The sequence below is a fragment of the Acomys russatus genome, chromosome 26 (genome assembly GCF_903995435.1).
Source record: "Acomys russatus chromosome 26, mAcoRus1.1, whole genome shotgun sequence".
NCBI lineage: Eukaryota > Metazoa > Chordata > Mammalia > Rodentia > Muridae > Acomys > Acomys russatus.
Window position 1 is genome coordinate 30537288 of NC_067162.1, and position 17681 is coordinate 30554968.

Here is a 17681-nt window from a genome sequence, read left to right on the forward strand (position 1 = left end):
GGCCTCTGCTCTGCGTAGGTTCAGGTCTAGTTGCAGGGTAGATGCTTCTCCTGTAGCACCTAGAAAGGCCTTGATAAAAAAACAGCTTCCCATGTTTAGACTTCTGGGTTGAAGTCCCAGATGAAGGGGCCTGGTCTGTTCCCAAAAGGGTCAGGATAACATTCAGAGTGCCCACACTCCCCGAGCAAAGCAAAAGACTGTACTGCCTGCTTGAGATATCAGAGCCAGGCCCCGTTGGGTGGGAGTATCAGTTCCACACTATAGAAGAAGTCAGTGCGAAGGAGTCGTGCGTGAGAGCTCTCCCCTCTGCAGGGCATTTCCACACCATCTCCTTACTTTGCACACACTCTTGCATACTCTTCAAATCCCAGGAAGTCTTAACTATTAGGGCAGCTTTTGCCCTGTTCCTTGGTTTGGGCACAGGTCTTGCCCAGTACAAATCTAGCTTTTCGTCCTTGAGACCTCTAGATAGTGTAAAACTGGTATCAAAATAGCAACTGCAGGCTAGAACCAAGCCCAAGATTTGGGTCTTAGGATTGGTCGGGCACACCTGAAAGTTTCCCCTCTCTTACCCCCATATCCTGCGTGTGAGGGGAGAGTAAAGATTTCTGCGTACTCCACAGGTTGCCCGGTTACACTGTCATAGCCCTGGACAGCACACAGGAGGTTTCAATGGGACTGATCTCTAAGCTGTTTGTATTGGGGGAAGTAGGGGTGAGGGAGAGGTAGATACCAGCTGCCTCTTAGTCCACCCTGTATAAAATCTGCAATACAGCTTCTTCCATGTACCTGTGCCTGAAATGTCTGCAATAAAAAGGTGTTTGTAAATTATGGTTTCTTTATTCCTAACTTAAAGTTGCCGTGTGGGACAAGGGGGTGCTGGGGACAGTCGGGAAACAGTGATAGTAGTTTTTGTGGTAGGAATCATCTCCCCTGCCCTTGCATTTCCTGGGCCTTTATAGCCTGACAAAGTGGTCTTGTTTACTTCTGAGATGGAACAGACTCCTACCAGTTCACCTTATTCAGTGTCTGAAAAGTTGCTACCTGCGGGTAGATTTCGCTCCGTTGTACTATTAGAGTTCTTCAGAATGGGGCAGGACCTGGGTTGAATTTGCAGCGACAGTGGGGCTTTACACAACCCAGTGCTCTGTGAGCATGCTCTTTTCTTGGTCTTGTAAATTTTCTCCACTGCTGGACTTGGGGGGAGCAGCGAGCCTAAGGAGTCTACCTCTTATAGGAACGGCTTGGTCTCTCAAAGCTCGGAACCTTTCTTCTGCAGTCGTTGTAGGTTCCGGGAGCTAAGGTAGTGGGACCGGAAGTGGAGGCGGTTGGTGGGGTTGGCGGGGCTCACGGGGCTCACGGACGCAGCCCGGGTGGCGGTTTGCGAACTGCGGCTACATTTTGTGTAGGGCTCTGTCTCCTGCTGTCTGGTGGGGTCGTAGCTGGGCGAAATTGGACAGTGCGTAGAGGTAGAGGAACTAACGTGCGAGCAGGACTCTCGTGGCCGGGCCCATGGCCTCCTGCGCGAGCATCGACATTGAGGACGCCACGCAGCATTTGCGGGACATCCTCAAGCTGGACCGGCCGGCCGGAGGTGAGCCGGGACGGAGTGGGTAGGCTCTTGGCGAAGAGGCCAACGTATGGTGTGGAGCTAGACTGTCCTCGGGTACCGCAGGTCCTTTTAGACAGGCTTTGAATCCTCCCGTTTGGTTACGGGGGACGGGACTTAAGAGTCATGAATGATTTCTAGGCACATCCAGAGAATGGCGCAGACCCCTGGACGTTAACCCTCTCCATCCTGTGCCAGATCATTCTGCCTTGTCTTTACGTGTTTTGGCGGAGGATAAGGCCCCTCCTCAGAATCCACCCAATCCATCTGGTTTCCTTGCCTCCAAACTCCAATGTTTTGAGGGCTGGCCCTGTACTCTCTCTCGCTATGGTTCAGAGGCCTGATACAATCAACGTCTGTTTAGCGAGTTCTCGGCCTAGAGTTAAGCTATATGCTGAAGAGCCTCTGTTCCCACTTTGCAACTTGCTTTTGCCCCTAAAGTGTAGACTGTAGGCTTGATGTTGCTCTGAAACCGATTTTCAGACAGAAGGTGGACAACCCCAAATTTCTTGTTGTTAGTGGATTGAAGACAAATCACAGACTCTGTAGCTCTGATTAGATTAGGTTCCGAACATCTGCAAGCCCATATGTTCCCAATTCATCAGAGTTTTACTTGGGCTTTCAGGATCCCCTTTGGGGCTACTCTTGTCAGGTAAGAGTTGCCAGGACAAAAAGCCAACGGCGTTGTAACATAATATTGTTATTGTAAAAGGATTTTTTTGGGTCCTGTGATGTTAATGGGGGTGGATAGAGGGCAGGTCTGAGAGAGGAAACTGTTTAGGTTAGGTCAGAGACTATATACAGGAGATTGAATGCTAGGAAAAGCACTCACGGTACTTATGAAAAAGGCACACATTACGAAAAGGAAATAGTATGTATGGAAAACTAGATTTTTCTGACTGACTCAGAGATATTTGAAAGTTGTAGTGGCTTGCTAGTGACAATGGTATGCATGTAGAGGCCATAATTAAGAGCTGCCTCTTCTCACACAGTTTTATGCTTGTTTTTGGGAGCGGGGGGGGGGGTGTCAGGGGGGGGAATCAGACCCAGACTGCTAAAGCAGGCACTGGTACTCACTCTCCAGTGGGTTTAGCAGGCAAATACACAGTTAATCTATTTGCTGCCTGAGACTGCTGGGCTTTGACTGGTGCCTGCAGTGTGGGCTCCCTTTACTCATGAGGTGGTTTGTGCCTCTGATGCCCATCATCAGCTGAGCAGACTATAGAGATTTGGTAGAGCCTGGCATGACTAACTGTAGAGCCTGGGGCTGTTGTTTATCCTCACAGTAAACTGCTTGGAAGGGAGAGTAGCCTGAGCTGCTAGAGTGGCTCTAGTCCTAGTGAAAGATAAAGGGTCTTTCTCTAGAAATTATTTGTTTAGTAACTAGAACCTTTTTTTTTTTTTTTTTGCTTTTGGTGTTTTGAGACAGGGTCTCTCCCTGTATCTGTGGCTGTCCTGGAACTTGTTGTAACAAGTTCTAAATACGCTAAAATACTGTCATTCCCAATACCACACCCCCACCCCATGCCCAGGCAGGCCTCAAACTCAGAGATCCATCTGCCTCTACGTCCAGACTGCTGGGATCAATTACCCGCATCACCACCACCTGCTGATTGTTTTCAAGTAACTTTTTTTTTGAGACAGGGTCTCTCTCTCCCTGTAACTTGGCTGTCCTGGACTTGCTGTCTAACTCACAGAGATCCTTCTGCCTCTGCCTCCTTGAGTGCTGGGATTACAGGAGTGTGCCATCGCACCCGACTTCAAGTAGCTTTTGCTTGTCGCTTTTTATTGAAGGACTTATCAGACCTAAGACTGTTTCATGATTGAAAACTTGGTCTTTTTCTGAAGCATCTTCCTGATAGCTGGGAGTTTGGGAAGGTGTGTCTGAACTAACACATTTTCCAACTTCGCCAGAAGGCAGGCCTAGCGGCACTCCCCTCTAGCCCCAGCGCTCAGCAAGCAGAGGCAACAGAGTGTCATTGGAAAGCCACATCAGGCTACATGTTGAGATCCAATGGAAATAAATAAGAAAATAAGTAACTACATAAATGGTTGGAGACAGAGCTCAGTGGTAGAGCAGTTATCTAGCATGTGCCAAGCCCTGAGTTCCAGGCCTGCTACACTACCACCATCACCCCCTCAAAAAAAAACAAAGACCCACCTAGCATGCAAGGGATGTCCAGGACTCAAGTCACAGTACTAAGGAAGGGTGGGACCAGCTAGTGAAAACATCTAAAATCCTGTCATTCCTGATTGCGCCTCCCACCCCATGCCCACAGCTTCTCCTCTTTTCTAGTTCCCCATGTGCCTTTCCTTCTGAGTTTACCCGCCCAAGGTAACTAATTCAGTGTGTCAGGTCCCCTCCTCTCTCCTTGCATTAGGAAACTCCACAAACTCTACCACTGTGTTTGTCTGAATTCTGGCACCTCACACACTCTCAGTTATCCTGTATTTTGCTTTAGAACTGTCAGTTTACTGGCTTCAGCTGACTATGTAAAAATTAAAATTATGCTAGCATGTACTTGTAATTCCAGCACTTAGGAGACAGAAGCCAGAAGATCCCTATTTCAAGGCCATCTGAACGATACAAGAAGGTCCTGTCTTTAAAAAGAGAGGGAGTGATGAACTTTTGTGGCTCTCATGGTACAGAGGGAGAAGCTAAACAACCTAGTCTCATATCAGAGGCATTTGCAACCCTATTTTCCCTTTATCCTTCCCATGTTTTGTTTCTGGGTTGTTTTATTGTTTTCATTTCATTATGTTTGCTTTAGATTTATTTTATGTGTATTTTGTCTGCATATATCTGTGTCCCCATGTGGGCCTGGGGCCTGAGGAGGTCAGAAGAGGGTGTCATATCCCTTGGCGTTAGAGTCACAGATGGATGTGAACCACCATGTAGGTGCTGAAAATTGAACCTCTGCAAGAGCATCAAGTGTTCAGTTGGTTTGGTTTGGGGTTTTGGGTTTTGGAAACAGGGTCTCTCTGTAACCTTGGCTGTCCTGGACTTGCTTTGCAGACTACGCTGGCCTCGAACTCACAGAGATCTCCCTGCCTCTGCCTCCTTGAGTGCTGGGATTACAGGCGTGTACCACAGTGCCTGGCTGCAGCAAGTGCTCTTAAACACAGAGCCATATCTGCCACTTCTTTCTGTTTTCTTTTGAGACAGGATTTCATTATGGAATGTAGGCTGACCTGAACTTCATATATAGCCTAGCATGTCCCTTAATTCAAGTCTTTCTGCCTCAGCGTCTCAGGTGCTGAAATTACAGGCATGTGCCACAATATACAGCATTTCCCATGTTTGCATGTTGTAAATAAAACTGCGGTGACGTCCTGTCTTACCCTCCTTCAAGTCAAGTTTGTTTGCTGTTCTTAACCTAAGTATTAACTGGCCTAACTTTTTTTCTTTTAATTGTATGTGCATTGGTGTTTTGCCTGCATGTATGTCTGTGTGAGGGTGTCAGATCTTGGAGTTACAGGCAGTTGAGCTGCCATGTGGGTGCTGGGAATTGAACCCAGGTCCTTTGGAAGAGCAGTTAGTGCTTTTAACCACTAAGCCATCTCTCCAGCCCCAAACTGGCCTAATTTTGAGGTTTTATTTATTTGCTTAGTTTTGGTTTTGGTGCTGAATAGCAAACCAAGGGCCTCACATATAGTAAACAAGCAGGCAAACATGCTACCATTAAGCTGTGCCTCTGGCTTCATCAGAGGGTCTTTGCTGGTTTGACCCCTTCCACAGGTAGAAGAGTTCTGATGCTCATCCTTGGTCCTGCTATACACACACACTTACAAAATGAGGAATGACCAGAGGCCCTCCTCCCCGTGGACATAATAAGTGTTTCTGAGTACTTTATGGTCTAGAGCTGTAGAGGAAGCTCATGGCAGGCAAAGCAACCATGTCAGTGTCCTTCTCTTTCCCTAGGCTCCAATTCGGAGAGCCAAAGGCCACCCAGTGCCTACAATGGAGACCTCAATGGGCTTCTTGTCCCGGACCCACTCAGTTCAGGTGATGGTAACTCAACAAACAAGCCTGGCATACGGACTATGCCACCCATTAACCTACAGGAAAAGCAGGTCATGTGAGTACCTAAGAAATAGTAACAGTGGTAGTGATAGCTTTGGGGGTTTTGCTTAGCTAAAGGGGTCAGATGGGCAAGCAGCCTCTGCTTCCTCTCTTCTGGATGATCTGGGGCAGAGCCTATAATATGTCAAATTTATACTTACAGAAGAGATGAAGACAAGCTAAAGATTTAGCCTTTGTGCCTAGTGTGGAGTAGAATTACTCTCATTTGTCAGATGGGAGGTGAGCACAGAGTGAAGGAGCTGTGTACATGAGAACGGTGGACCAGGCAGAACTGGGAATCTGGGGCTAGTTGTCTTCATCAGGTAGTTGTGTCCTTAGAGCCCTCTGCTGAGCCTTCAGTGCGCGAGGAACTGGGTTTATGTACCTCTTCCAGCTGCCTCTCTGGAGATGACAGCTCTACTTGCATTGGGATTTTGGCCAAGGAGGTAGAAATTGTGGCCAGCAGTGACTCCAGCATTTCCAGCAAGGCACGGGGAAGCAACAAGGTGAGGCCCAGGGTTTTGTGGTCCACGTACTATATGGGAACACACTCAGCTTCTCATTTCTCTCATGCGTGCTGCTAATTCCTGTGGGAACCACCTTCAGTGTTGACACCCAGCCCTTGGAAATGTGTTCTGGGAGATGTCAGTGGGCTTGTACCTGTGACCTGTCCTGTCCTTAGGAGGTTTACCTACTCCAGTCCTCAGCTTCTTCAACTTACTTTGAGTTCTCAGGTGAAAATCCAGCCTGTCGCCAAGTATGACTGGGAGCAGAAATATTACTATGGCAATCTGATTGCAGTGTCTAACTCCTTCTTGGCGTATGCCATAAGGGGTAAGTAGGGATGTGGGGGGGGGGGGGTATTTCCAAGAAGGGAGGGTTCTGCTGGAAGCCCCAGAGATGTACATTCAGTGTCAAGCTATTCAGAGCCTACTCAGATGCTAGGGATACAGTAGAAGTTTGTTGGCTTCCTTGCCGTCACCCCGGGCTAGTCAGGAAAAGCAGGCTTGCTGCTGTAATGGCGGTAGTGGGGCAGGCAAGGGCAGGCTTGCTGCTGTGATGGCAGGAGTGGGCAGGCAAGGGCAGGCTTGCTGCTGTGATGGCAGGAGTGGGCAGGCAAGGGCAGGCTTGCTGCTGTGATAGCAGGAGTGGGGCAGGCAAGGGCAGGCTTGCTGCTGTGATGGCAGGAGTGGGGCAGGCATTGCAGGCCTCCCGTGCTGCTGCTGCTCACTATTCTCTACTTTTCTCATTTCAGCTGCCAACAATGGCTCAGCAATGGTTCGTGTGATCAGTGTGAGCACTTCAGAGCGGACCCTGCTCAAGGGTTTCACAGGCAGTGTAGCTGATCTAGCTTTCGCACACCTCAACTCTCCACAGCTTGCCTGCCTGGATGAGGCTGGCAATCTTTTTGTGTGGCGCTTGGCTCTAGTTAAGGGTAAAATTCAGTATCCATTCCCAGGCAAGGGGACTGAAAAAGCAGAACTGGGCCTAGGGTTGGGGCTGCTCTGGGCTACCTCATCATCCACCTGGTGTCTAGCCTTAACTCCTACTTAGAGAAGAGATTTTAGTCCATATCCGGCAGCCAGAGGGCACGGCACTGAACCACTTCCGACGGATCATCTGGTGCCCCTTCATCCCTGAGGAAAGTGAGGACTGTTGTGAGGAAAGTAGCCCAACGGTGGCCCTGCTGCATGAAGACCGGGTGAGAGGCCTGGATATGGTGAAGGAAGGATCAGAACTGCCATATTGTGCACATGGCCTAAATACCTCCCTGTTCCCCTAGGCTGAGGTATGGGACCTGGATATGCTTCGCTCCAGCCACAGCACCTGGCCTGTTGATGTCAGCCAAATCAAGCAGGGCTTCATTGTGGTAAAAGGCCATAGCACGGTAGGCCTCTCTGCCTTTCCCCTCTCCTGTGCTCTTCATCTGTTCTCCATTTCCATAGCTTTACCAGTATGTTGCTAGTGGGGGTGTTGAACATAAATTGGCTCTCATTTGTACAGTTCGCTCTTCTTTTTTTTTTTTTAATTTAATGTACATAACTGCTTTATACCTGGAGGCCAGAAGAGGGCACCAAATCTCATTATAGATGGTCGTGAGCCACCATGTGGTTGCTGGGAATTGAACTCTAGTCCTCTGGAAGAGCAAGTGGTGCTCTTAACCTCTGAGCCATCTCTCCAGCCCTACAGTCCCCTCTTACTGTGGCTGTGCCCTGCAGGTCTGGTTTTCTCTGTAGCGCCCACTTCATTCGTTCAGTCACACAGAAGTGTGAGGCTGCTGTTGGTCATCCCCGTTCACTAACGTCCTCATTTAGGAAAGACTCATTCTTAGCTCCAGTAAGGAGCCAAAGCAAAGCTTTTTGGATTCTTCACAGTGCCTAAGCGAAGGAGCCCTCTCCCCTGATGGCACTGTCCTGGCTACTGCAAGCCATGATGGCTTTGTCAAGTTCTGGCAGATCTACATTGAAGGTCAGGATGAGCCAAGGTAAGGAAAGATCTGAGAGACCCTGGTCTCTACGCCCCATGTAGAAAGTGAGACAGATAATTACTCAGGCCCCTCATGTGTCTGTTTATAGGTGTCTTCATGAATGGAAGCCTCATGAGGGGCGGCCCCTTTCTTGCCTCCTGTTCTGTGATAACCATAAGAAACAGGATCCTGAGTGAGTGAGTGGGCATGCAAGCAGGCAGTGGGCTTATCTGTGGGCTCCTAGTTGGTAAACAGCCTTGTTGCTTTTCAGGGTCCCATTCTGGAGGTTCCTAATTACCGGCGCTGACCAGAATCGGGAGCTGAAAATGTGGTGCACAGTGTCCTGGACCTGTCTGCAAACCATTCGGTAAATTAGAGCTAGGGAGTTGAGAATAGGCCAGGGATATGGCTTCTTTGCGTTGTGCCTTATTTGGTCCACTTCTTGGCTTCCTAGCTTCTCCCCAGATATCTTCAGCTCAGTGAGTGTACCTCCCAGCCTCAAAGTTTGCTTGGACCTCTCAGCAGAGTATCTGATTCTTAGTGACGTGCAACGAAAGGTAGGCTGCTGTGGTGTACCCTGGGAAGAGCTGGTGTGGTTGGGCAGGGCAAGATATGTGACATAGCCACAGCCCTCACATCTGAGCTCACGTAGGAATGTCTTACTCATGCAGGTCCTCTATGTGATGGAGCTGCTGCAGAACCAGGATGAGGGCCGTGCTTGCTTTAGCTCCATCTCTGAGTTCCTGCTCACCCACCCGGTGCTGAGCTTTGGCATCCAGGTTGTGAGTCGCTGCCGGCTGCGGCACACTGAGGTGCTGCCTGCTGAGGAGGAGAATGACAGTCTGGGGGCTGGTGAGGTGCCCCAGGCTCAGGGCTATATGTTGGTATGTGGGAAGAGTCCTGGCACAGAGCAGGCCAAGGGCCTAATGGTCCACATTGTCCTTTCAGAGAGTTCCCACGGAGCTGGTGCCTTGGAATCTGCAGCTGGTGTGCTTATCAAGCTTTTTTGTGTGCATACTAAGTGAGTGTGTCAGGGAGGCCTGCCTTGTCCTGTCTATGTTCCCCCTACCCTCCTGGCCCTGGCTTGCTGGAGTATTCTGTTCTCCCCCTCTCTTATTCTTTAGGGCACTGCAAGATGTACAGATTCGCTTCCAGCCACAGCTGAACCCTGATGTGGTGGCTCCACTCCCTACCCACACTGCTCACGAGGACTTCAGTGAGTAAGGGAATAGAAGGAAGGCAGGTTACACTGATGTGGTTCTGAGATCTGACTAAGCAGCTTTCCCAACAGCATTTGGAGAGTCTCGACCTGAACTAGGCTCTGAGGGGCTAGCTTCAGCTGCTCATGGGTCCCAGTCTGACCTCCGACGCATTGTGGAACTGACTGCACCTGCAGACTTCCTCAGTCTAAGCAATGAGACCAAGCCTAAGTTGATGACACCTGATGCTTTTATGACACCCACCGCTTCCCTGCAGCAGGTACTTCCTTAATGAAAAGAGGTCTGGTCATGTCCTGTTAGCTGACCTTAGTGCTCATTCTCTGGATCTTCCCAGATCTCTGCGTCCCCCAGCAGCAGCAGTAGCAGCAGCAGCAGCAGCAGTAGCAGCAGCAGCAGCAGTAGCAGCAGCTCTCTAACAGCCGTGTCCGCTGTGAGCAGCTCCTCAGCTATGGACCCCTCCTTGCCCAGGTAAGGCAATACTCAGAATTGGGTGATAGCAGAATCTAGGGCCAGATTGTGACAAATTGCTGTGCTTTGCCTTTCTGCTGGTAGGCCACCTGAGGAGCTGACCTTGAGCCCCAAGCTGCAACTGGATGGCAGCCTGACAATGAACAGCAGCAGCAGCCTGCAGGCAAGCCCTCGAAGCCTCCTTCCTGGCCTGCTCCCAGGCCCAACTGACAAATTGACTCCTAAGGGACCTGGGCAGGTGTGTGTGTGTGTGTGTGTGTGTGAGAGAGAGAGAGAGAGAGAGAGAGAGAGAGAGAGAGAGAGAGAGAGAGAGAGAGAGAATGTATATGTAAAATGCTGAGTAACAGGTGGAAGACAGGCTTCATATTTCCTGAAAGGTTAGAGTACCCTTTCATGTTCCCTGGAGGCATCTCCTCAGCCTCCTATCCCCACCTCTTGTGAGCTGGGGCCCTTCTTTCCTCATGTATCTCTTTTCCCTGTTACCTTGTCTCTCATCACTATAGGTACCAGTACCTTGTCTCTGTGCCCTTTACGCCTTATTACTTAAGCTTCCATCTTTGACCCTTCTCAGGTATCTACTGCTGCCTCTGCACTATCCTTGGATTTGCAGGAAGTAGAGCCACTGGGGCTACCCCAGGCCTCCCCGAGTCGCACCCGTTCCCCTGATGTGATCTCCTCAGCATCTACTGCCCTGTCCCAGGACATCCCTGAAATTGCCTCTGAGGCCCTGTCCCGTGGCTTTGGCTCCTCTGTTCCTGAGGGCCTCATCGAGCCAGACAGTATGGCCTCAGCTGCCTCAGCACTACACCTATTGTCTCCTCGGCCCAGGCAAGGCCCTGAACTTGGCTCTCAGCTTGGCCTGGATGGAGGCCCTGGGGATGGGGATCGGCACAGTACCCCCTCCCTACTGGAAGCAGCCTTGACCCAGGAGGTTGCAACCCCTGACAGTCAAGTCTGGCCTACAGCACCTGACATTACTCGTGAGACCTGTAGTACACTGACAGAAAGGTGAGAAGCTTAGGAGGGGGAAAGTATGCTAATGGGTGTGTAGGCATTAGAACTATCTACGACTGAGTCAGTGTGTTTCCTTAGCCCCAGGAATGGCCTCCAGGAAAAGCACAAAAGTCTGGCCTTCCACCGGCCGCCTTACCACCTACTGCAACAACATGACAGTCAGGACACCAGTGCTGAGCAAAGGTAAGCACTATCCTGCTGTATGCTTTTCCTCTCACAACAGAAATAATAGGCTGATAGGGGCTGGCATGGCGTAGGTGCTTAGCCCTCCTTCCCTTCAACAGTGACCATGATGATGAGGTTGCCAGCCTTGCCTCTGCCTCAGGAGGTTTTGGCAGCAAAATTCCCACTTCACGGCTGCCTGCCAAGGATTGGAAGACTAAGGGATCCCCTCGGACTTCACCCAAGCTCAAGAGGAAAAGCAAGAAGGATGATGGGTAGGAGAGTTTGGGGACCGGGACTAGGGGTGGTCTCCATGCTGCCTGATGTGACCTGCAGTGCTTCTTGCCTGTATAGGGATTCAGCTGTGGGATCCCGGCTCACAGAGCACCAGGTATGTAATGGAGTACCTTTCTACCCATAGGACCCCATCCCACAAGGGTGGGAGGGACTTTGAGCTATTCTTTTTCCTGGTGGGTAGGGTAAGTTGTCAGTGCTTCTGGCAGGTGACATCACCCCCTGAGGACTGGCCAGCACTAATTTGGCAGCAGCAAATAGAGCTGGCAGAGCTATGGCACAACCAAGAGGAGCTGCTACAGCGTCTTTGTGCCCAACTTGAAGGTCTACAGAGCACTGTCACTGACCATGTAGAACGTGCCCTGGAGACACGGCATGAGCAAGAACGTATCCTTGGGGTGGTGGCACAGCATTGTAGTAGGGCACTGCAGCATCCTTGCCTAGGAAATGTGTAGGTCCTGTTCCTTAGCTCCACCACAGAACGGCGGCTTGAGCGGGCACTGGCTGAAGGGCAGCAGCGGGGTGGACAGCTACAGGAGCAGCTGACGCAGCAGCTGTCCCAGGCACTGTCTTCAGCTGTGGCTGGGCGACTAGAGCGCAGCATAAGGGATGAAATCAAGAAGACAGTCCCTCCATGTGAGTTTTTCATGAGATGCCTTTGGAGTGGGCCAGGTGGGTGTTAGGCACTGTGAAACAATTTCTGATTCCATCCACTCCTCTTAGGTGTCTCCAGAAGTCTGGAGCCTGTGGCAGGCCAACTAAGCAACTCAGTGGCTACCAAACTTACAGCTGTGGAAGGCAACATGAAAGAGAATATCTCCAAACTACTCAAGTCCAAGGTGATATAGAGTCCAAGATGGGGGAAGTGTGGCTAGGCAGGCCAGATTGGACTCAGGCTTTCAACTTGACCCCTCCCTATATTCTAGAACTTGACAGATGCCATTGCCCGAGCAGCTGCAGACACATTACAGGGACCAATGCAGGCTGCCTACCGGGAAGCCTTCCAGAGTGTAGTACTGCCAGCTTTTGAGAAGAGTTGCCAGGCTATGTTCCAGCAAATCAATGACAGCTTTAGACTGGGCACGCAGGAATGTGAGTGGCGTCATAAATCCCAATAGTAGGAATGGTTGTACCCTGTCATCTTCCCTTCGTGATCTCTGGGGGTTTTTTTTGTTTTGTTTTTTGTTTTTGTTTTTTGTTTTTTGTTTTTGTTTTTCGAGACAGGGTTTCTCTGTGTAGCCTTGGCCATCCTGGACTCACTTTATAGACCAGGCTGGCCCCGAACTCAGAGCGATCCGCCTGCCTCTGCCTCTCAAGTGCTGGGATTAAAGGCGTGCGCCACCACGCCCGGCCCGTGATCTCTGTTTTTATCCTTTAGATTTGCAGCAGCTAGAGAGTCACATGAAGAGCCGGAAGGCACGTGAACAGGAAGCTAGGGAACCTGTGCTGGCCCAGCTTCGAGGCCTGGTCAGCACCCTGCAGAGTGCCACTGAGCAGATGGCGGCCACTGTATCCAGCAGTGTTCGGGCTGAGGTGCAACACCAGCTGCATGTGGCTGTGGGCAGGTGTGTGGGCATGGCTCTGGGCTAGGTGGTAGGTTTAGGATGGGCCAGAACAGGCTTCCTATCCACCTCATTGGCTCACTTCTCTTTGCAGCTTGCAGGAGTCAATTTTAGCACAAGTGCAACGCATTGTTAAGGGTGAAGTAAGTGTGGCCCTTAAGGAGCAACAGGCTACCGTCACCTCCAGCATCATGCAGGCCATGCGATCAGCTGCCGGCACACCTGTCCCCTCTGCCCACCTCGACTGCCAGGCTCAGCAAGCCCACATCTTGCAGTTACTGCAGCAGGGCCACCTCAACCAGGCCTTCCAGCAGGTATAATAGAGTTAACCCTTAATAATGGAGTGTCACCTGACAGAATCAAATGCCCATTTCTCCAGCAGTCTCTGCTCTGTATGGCAGACTGGTTCTTTTTGGCTTCCCGATCCTTTGCCCCTAGTATTTGCATGGTCACCTTTCTTTGTATCTTAACCCACCTTTCCTCATGACCACCTTTTAAGGGAAAACTTTGTAATCTAATTTCCTAAAGTAGCCTTATAACCCTATCAGAGTTTCTGAACATCACTTCTGGAACCCCCAGAATCCAACTTTGGTCTTTAGCTCTTAGGCCGTACACCCTCGAATAAGCAAGCATTCCATCCTGGCATTAGGTATAAATGAGCATGCTGTCTTGTTCTACTCCCAGGCGCTGACAGCCGCTGATCTCAACCTGGTGCTGTACGTGTGTGAAACTGTGGACCCAGCCCAGGTTTTTGGGCAGCCACCCTGTCCACTATCCCAGCCTGTTCTCCTTTCCCTAATCCAACAGCTGGCATCTGACCTAGGAACTAGAAGTGACCTCAAGCTCAGGTGAGTTGGGCAGTCAGGAACCAGAGATGAGCTAGAGATAGACACTCACTCTTACTGATTCCCATCCGTAGTCCCCGCCCCCCCATCTTCTCCACCCCTCCTATAAGAGGCTTAGAAACTTTCTTCATCCTTATTCCTCTGGGCTTCAGTGCCACCAGGGGGCACTCCTCTCTGCTGGCATCCAGCTTTAGCCTGCTCTTCTGCCTTATCCCCAGCTACTTGGAGGAGGCTGTGATGCACCTGGACCACAGTGATCCCATCACTCGAGACCACATGGGCTCTGTCATGGCCCAGGTGCGCCAGAAGCTCTTCCAGTTCCTACAGGCTGATCCACACAACTCACTTGGCAAAGCCGCCCGTCGTCTCAGCCTAATGCTACATGGCCTTGTGACCCCTAGCCTTCCTTAGCCATTTAAACAGGGATGGGGTGACAATGAAGGCCAGTCTGGAGGTCTAGGCCAAGGCAGGGCCATGTCTGGTGTTTCCCTGCTCAGGCCTCCATCTCCAGTGTTTGCAGGGAAGTAAGGGGCAGGGCACAGCAGTGGTCTACTGTATGTGGTAACCGACAGGGTTAGGCTGGGCCCAGGGCAGGTATTGTGCCTTCTTGGGTCCTGCCATGCCTGAAGCATGACCCCAAGATCGTGACACCACTTGAGTTGAATTTTCCATGTTCCTTTTTACCTCTAATTTGGATCTTTTTGTTTCTGAAAAACATTGAGAAATTCAATTAAAGGCTTTTGGAGTAAAACAAAGTTTGTGTGTGGTTTGGTTTGTCTTTGATGTGACTGCTTTCTCCTCCCTTTGGGAAAATCTGTCCAAAACAACCCACCTTGGGGCCCCCGGGCACCCATTCTCACCTGATAGACTGCCTTCACATCTACCCTGTCCAATTCAGACAAAGCTCCCAACACCAGTTCAGCATCAACATGCCTTCTCTCCAGGCACTGTTGCCCTCTAGGGTCCTTCCTTGCTCCTATGCCAATCTGGATGCTGGAGGTGGGGCTGACAGCTGGGATGAGGCTCCGCCTTCAGCTCCCATCCAATCAGGATCCCTTCCTCCGGGAGGCTGGGCCCACAGGCGGCTCTCCAAGCCACTAGCTCCCGCACTAGGTTTACAGCCAGGGATGATGTGCTACTGCTGCCACTGGTGCCGCCGCTGTAAGCGGCTACCGTGTACCCTGACGCTGTTGCTGCTACTGCCACTCGGTGAGTGTGAGCGTTCTGGGCCCAGGCTGCAACCCTTCTCAAGAGGTCCTGGCCAGACTGGGTATAGAGTATGGGAGTAGAGGAGTTACAGGACAGCAGTGAGGGCTCTAGGAGAGTGTGAGAGTGACTTCAGGATGGGAAGTGCAAACTGCTCAGTTATGGGGGAAGAACTTGAAAATTCTGTGGCCCCTAGTGGAACTCAGGCCATGGGTCCGTGAGCTTAGAGTGACTGGTTTTGATCCCCACCCTGCCTCCTCAGCTTCAGCAGAGATTCTTGTCTTTAGGAAGGCTATGAAAGTGCCAGGTGAAGCTCATGAAACCCACAGAAAGGCTGCCTTCTGCCTGTGACCTCATGCTTTAGGACTCTATACCCCTCAGTCCCTGTCTCTGACCTAGAGTCCCAGGAACTAGAGAAGGAACTGAGCTCTGAGCTCCAACACCCCCTTCCTGTTCCCACACCACACACCTCCATGTGCATCCTAGCCAGATCCTATCTTTGAGTGTCAAGACAAGAGATCTCCAGATACCCTGAGGTTCCCTGGGGGCACCTCTTTCACGCTGAGTCATGTCCCCAGAGCGCTATCAGGTAAACAAGGTCCTGACAAATGGATCCTGGCTCTTTCTATCAACCATTCTCCATTCCCACCCCACTCTTAATCTGTATCCAACCTAGCAGTGGCTTCTGAGGGCCCAAACCGCTGTGATACCATATACCAAGGCTTTGCTGAGTGTCTCATCCGCCTGGGGGACGGCATGAGCCGAGGAGGCGAGCTACAAACCGTCTGCAGGTACCAGCAGGTGGGAGGCAGTGGGCCCCCAGTGGTAGGAGGCTCCACCCAATAACCTATGCTACTGTGCCACCACTTCAGGGCCTTGAGCCTGTTCCCAAATCCTTGTGCTCTGTCTAACTCCCCTAACCCCATTTTGTAACAGATCCTGGAATGATTTCCATGCCTGTGCCTCTCGGGTCCTGTCAGGCTGCCCGGAGGAGGCTGCTGCAGTGTGGGAGTCACTGCAGCAAGAAGCTCGCCGTGCCCCCCACCCAGATAATCTGCACGTCCTCTGCGGTGCCCCTGTGAGTGTTCGAGAGCGAGTTGCTGGTCCAGAGACCAACCAGGAGACGCTACGGGCCACAGCTCCTGCACTGGCTCCAGCCCCAGCCCCTGCTTTGCTCGCTGCTGCTCTGGCACTTGCCTGCCTCCTGGGACCTCTGGCCTAAACAATCTGGTTGGCCAGCCAACAGTGCCCCTGCCTCCCATCACTGCAAACAGTGGCCGCTGGGTGAGCTCTGCAGAGTGTATACAGTTTTCATTAAAGGTATTTATATTTGCACCGAGCTGGTTCCTTTCTCCTGGCTGTGGCCCTCTTGGCTAAGGCAAGGGCCCCCGAAGCCGATCCCCATATGGAATGGGCGTGCCTCAGGACCTCCACAAGGGACTCAATCATCCTTCTAAACATTCATTTCGTGCATTGAGGTTTCTTTCCATTACACTATAGGTCCCAAGATCACCTTGGTTCCCATGAGCTCTAGTAGAGACCCAAGATCTGCCGGAATGCACAGCTCTTCTCTACCTTCCCAGCTCGCAGGGATGTGGGGTGGGGGATAATGGCGGTTCCAGGATGGGAGCTCTCCATTTCAGACTCCTACCCTCAAGTACTCATGCCTGGTGGCCAGGTGAGGTCTTTCTTGGGCTTTCTGCAGCCTCCTGATGCCTCTCCTGCTTCTCCCTCTGCCAAACTCAGTGCTTCTGAGGCCTGGACCGCCCCAGGAGAAGGCATCCAGGAGCACCTGTCTAAGTCCAAACTCAAACTCCTGACAGGATTGGAAGTTACAGAAGCTGAGGCAATAATGACGGGTACTCTGGCTTCTGCTTGTCACAAGCTTGCTCTTTGGGGGTTTGTGGTGAGGAAAGAAAATGATTCGAGAAACAATAGAGTGAGAGGTTATGTGGTGTGGGCAGAGCCCCAATTTATTCCAGAGAGGCCAGAAGAACAGAGAAGTTAACATTATGTTTTGTCTTTTCTCTCTCTCTCTCTCTCTCTCTCTCTCTCTCTCTCTCTCTCTCTGTCTCTCTCGGGGGGTGGGGGCGGGGGTTGAGACAGAGTATCTCTGTGTAGCCTTGGCTATCCTGGACTCACCTTGTAGACTAGGCTGGCCGCAACCTACAGCAATCTGCCTGCCTCTGCCTCTCTGAGTGCTGGCTTTACAGATGTGTGCTACCACACCCAGCTTCTTTTTCTTTTTAAGATATGGCTTTCCTTACACAGAGAAACCCTGTCTTGGAAAAAAAAGAAAAAAAAGAATAGGGCCTTCCTATGTATCTCTGGCTAGCCTGGAACAGACTGGCCTCATACTTGGAGTGATCCTCCTGCCTACCTCTTCCTCCTAGGTGTTGGGATTACAGGCATATATTGCCATTCCTAGCCTTAAATAAGACTTTTGTAGATGTTGCAGTGGCCTCATGGGCTTTTTCTATTCACTTTCTCTACTTCCTGAATTGAGAAATGGATGCTTGTATTAAGCTCCTTCCCGCTTAACCTGGCCCTGCACAAACCAGCTCTGTGTTCCTGCAGAGCCAGCTCTGCCTACTCTGTCCTTGAGGCCGGGAAGTCTCAGAGAAGCCAAGTAGCACATGGGAGGTGATAGTGCCTTCAGCCTTACAGGTGTTTCAGAAGGGCTGGGAGCTCACTCGGCAAAGTGCTCGCCATACAAGCATGAGGACCTCAGTGTGACCCCAAGAACCTATGTAAAATGTCAGTGTGTGGCA

At 51.0% G+C, this 17681-nt stretch overlaps 2 protein-coding genes across 5 annotated transcripts; both read left to right on the forward strand.

The window, feature by feature from the left end:
* Positions 1-1306: 1306 nt before the first annotated feature.
* Positions 1307-14467, forward strand: Edc4 (enhancer of mRNA decapping 4). Of its 3 annotated transcripts, none has more exons than XM_051168606.1 (29): positions 1307-1594; positions 5532-5688; positions 6067-6178; positions 6407-6506; positions 6928-7117; positions 7227-7374; positions 7456-7560; positions 8048-8157; positions 8249-8332; positions 8411-8506; positions 8594-8696; positions 8811-8991; positions 9088-9160; positions 9264-9355; positions 9431-9618; positions 9694-9827; positions 9912-10065; positions 10399-10835; positions 10920-11024; positions 11126-11278; positions 11358-11394; positions 11495-11684; positions 11778-11933; positions 12021-12136; positions 12224-12389; positions 12676-12862; positions 12954-13173; positions 13544-13707; positions 13923-14467. In XM_051168606.1, the coding sequence occupies exons 1-29, from the start codon at positions 1513-1515 to the stop codon at positions 14113-14115; spliced, it is 4233 nt and encodes a 1410-aa protein (XP_051024563.1). In that variant the 5' UTR covers positions 1307-1512; the 3' UTR covers positions 14116-14467. The 3 variants fall into 3 exon arrangements, with proteins under 3 accessions (XP_051024563.1, XP_051024564.1, XP_051024565.1); XM_051168607.1 differs by having other exon boundaries at positions 11507-11684; XM_051168608.1 differs by having other exon boundaries at positions 9912-9990.
* A 276-nt stretch (positions 14468-14743) lies between these two features.
* Positions 14744-16316, forward strand: Nrn1l (neuritin 1 like). Of its 2 annotated transcripts, none has more exons than XM_051169005.1 (3): positions 14744-14913; positions 15590-15701; positions 15847-16316. In XM_051169005.1, the coding sequence occupies exons 1-3, from the start codon at positions 14832-14834 to the stop codon at positions 16130-16132; spliced, it is 480 nt and encodes a 159-aa protein (XP_051024962.1). In that variant the 5' UTR covers positions 14744-14831; the 3' UTR covers positions 16133-16316. The 2 variants fall into 2 exon arrangements, with proteins under 2 accessions (XP_051024962.1, XP_051024961.1); XM_051169004.1 differs by having other exon boundaries at positions 14746-14913; positions 15587-15701; positions 15847-16312.
* The last annotated feature ends 1365 nt before the right edge of the window (positions 16317-17681 follow it).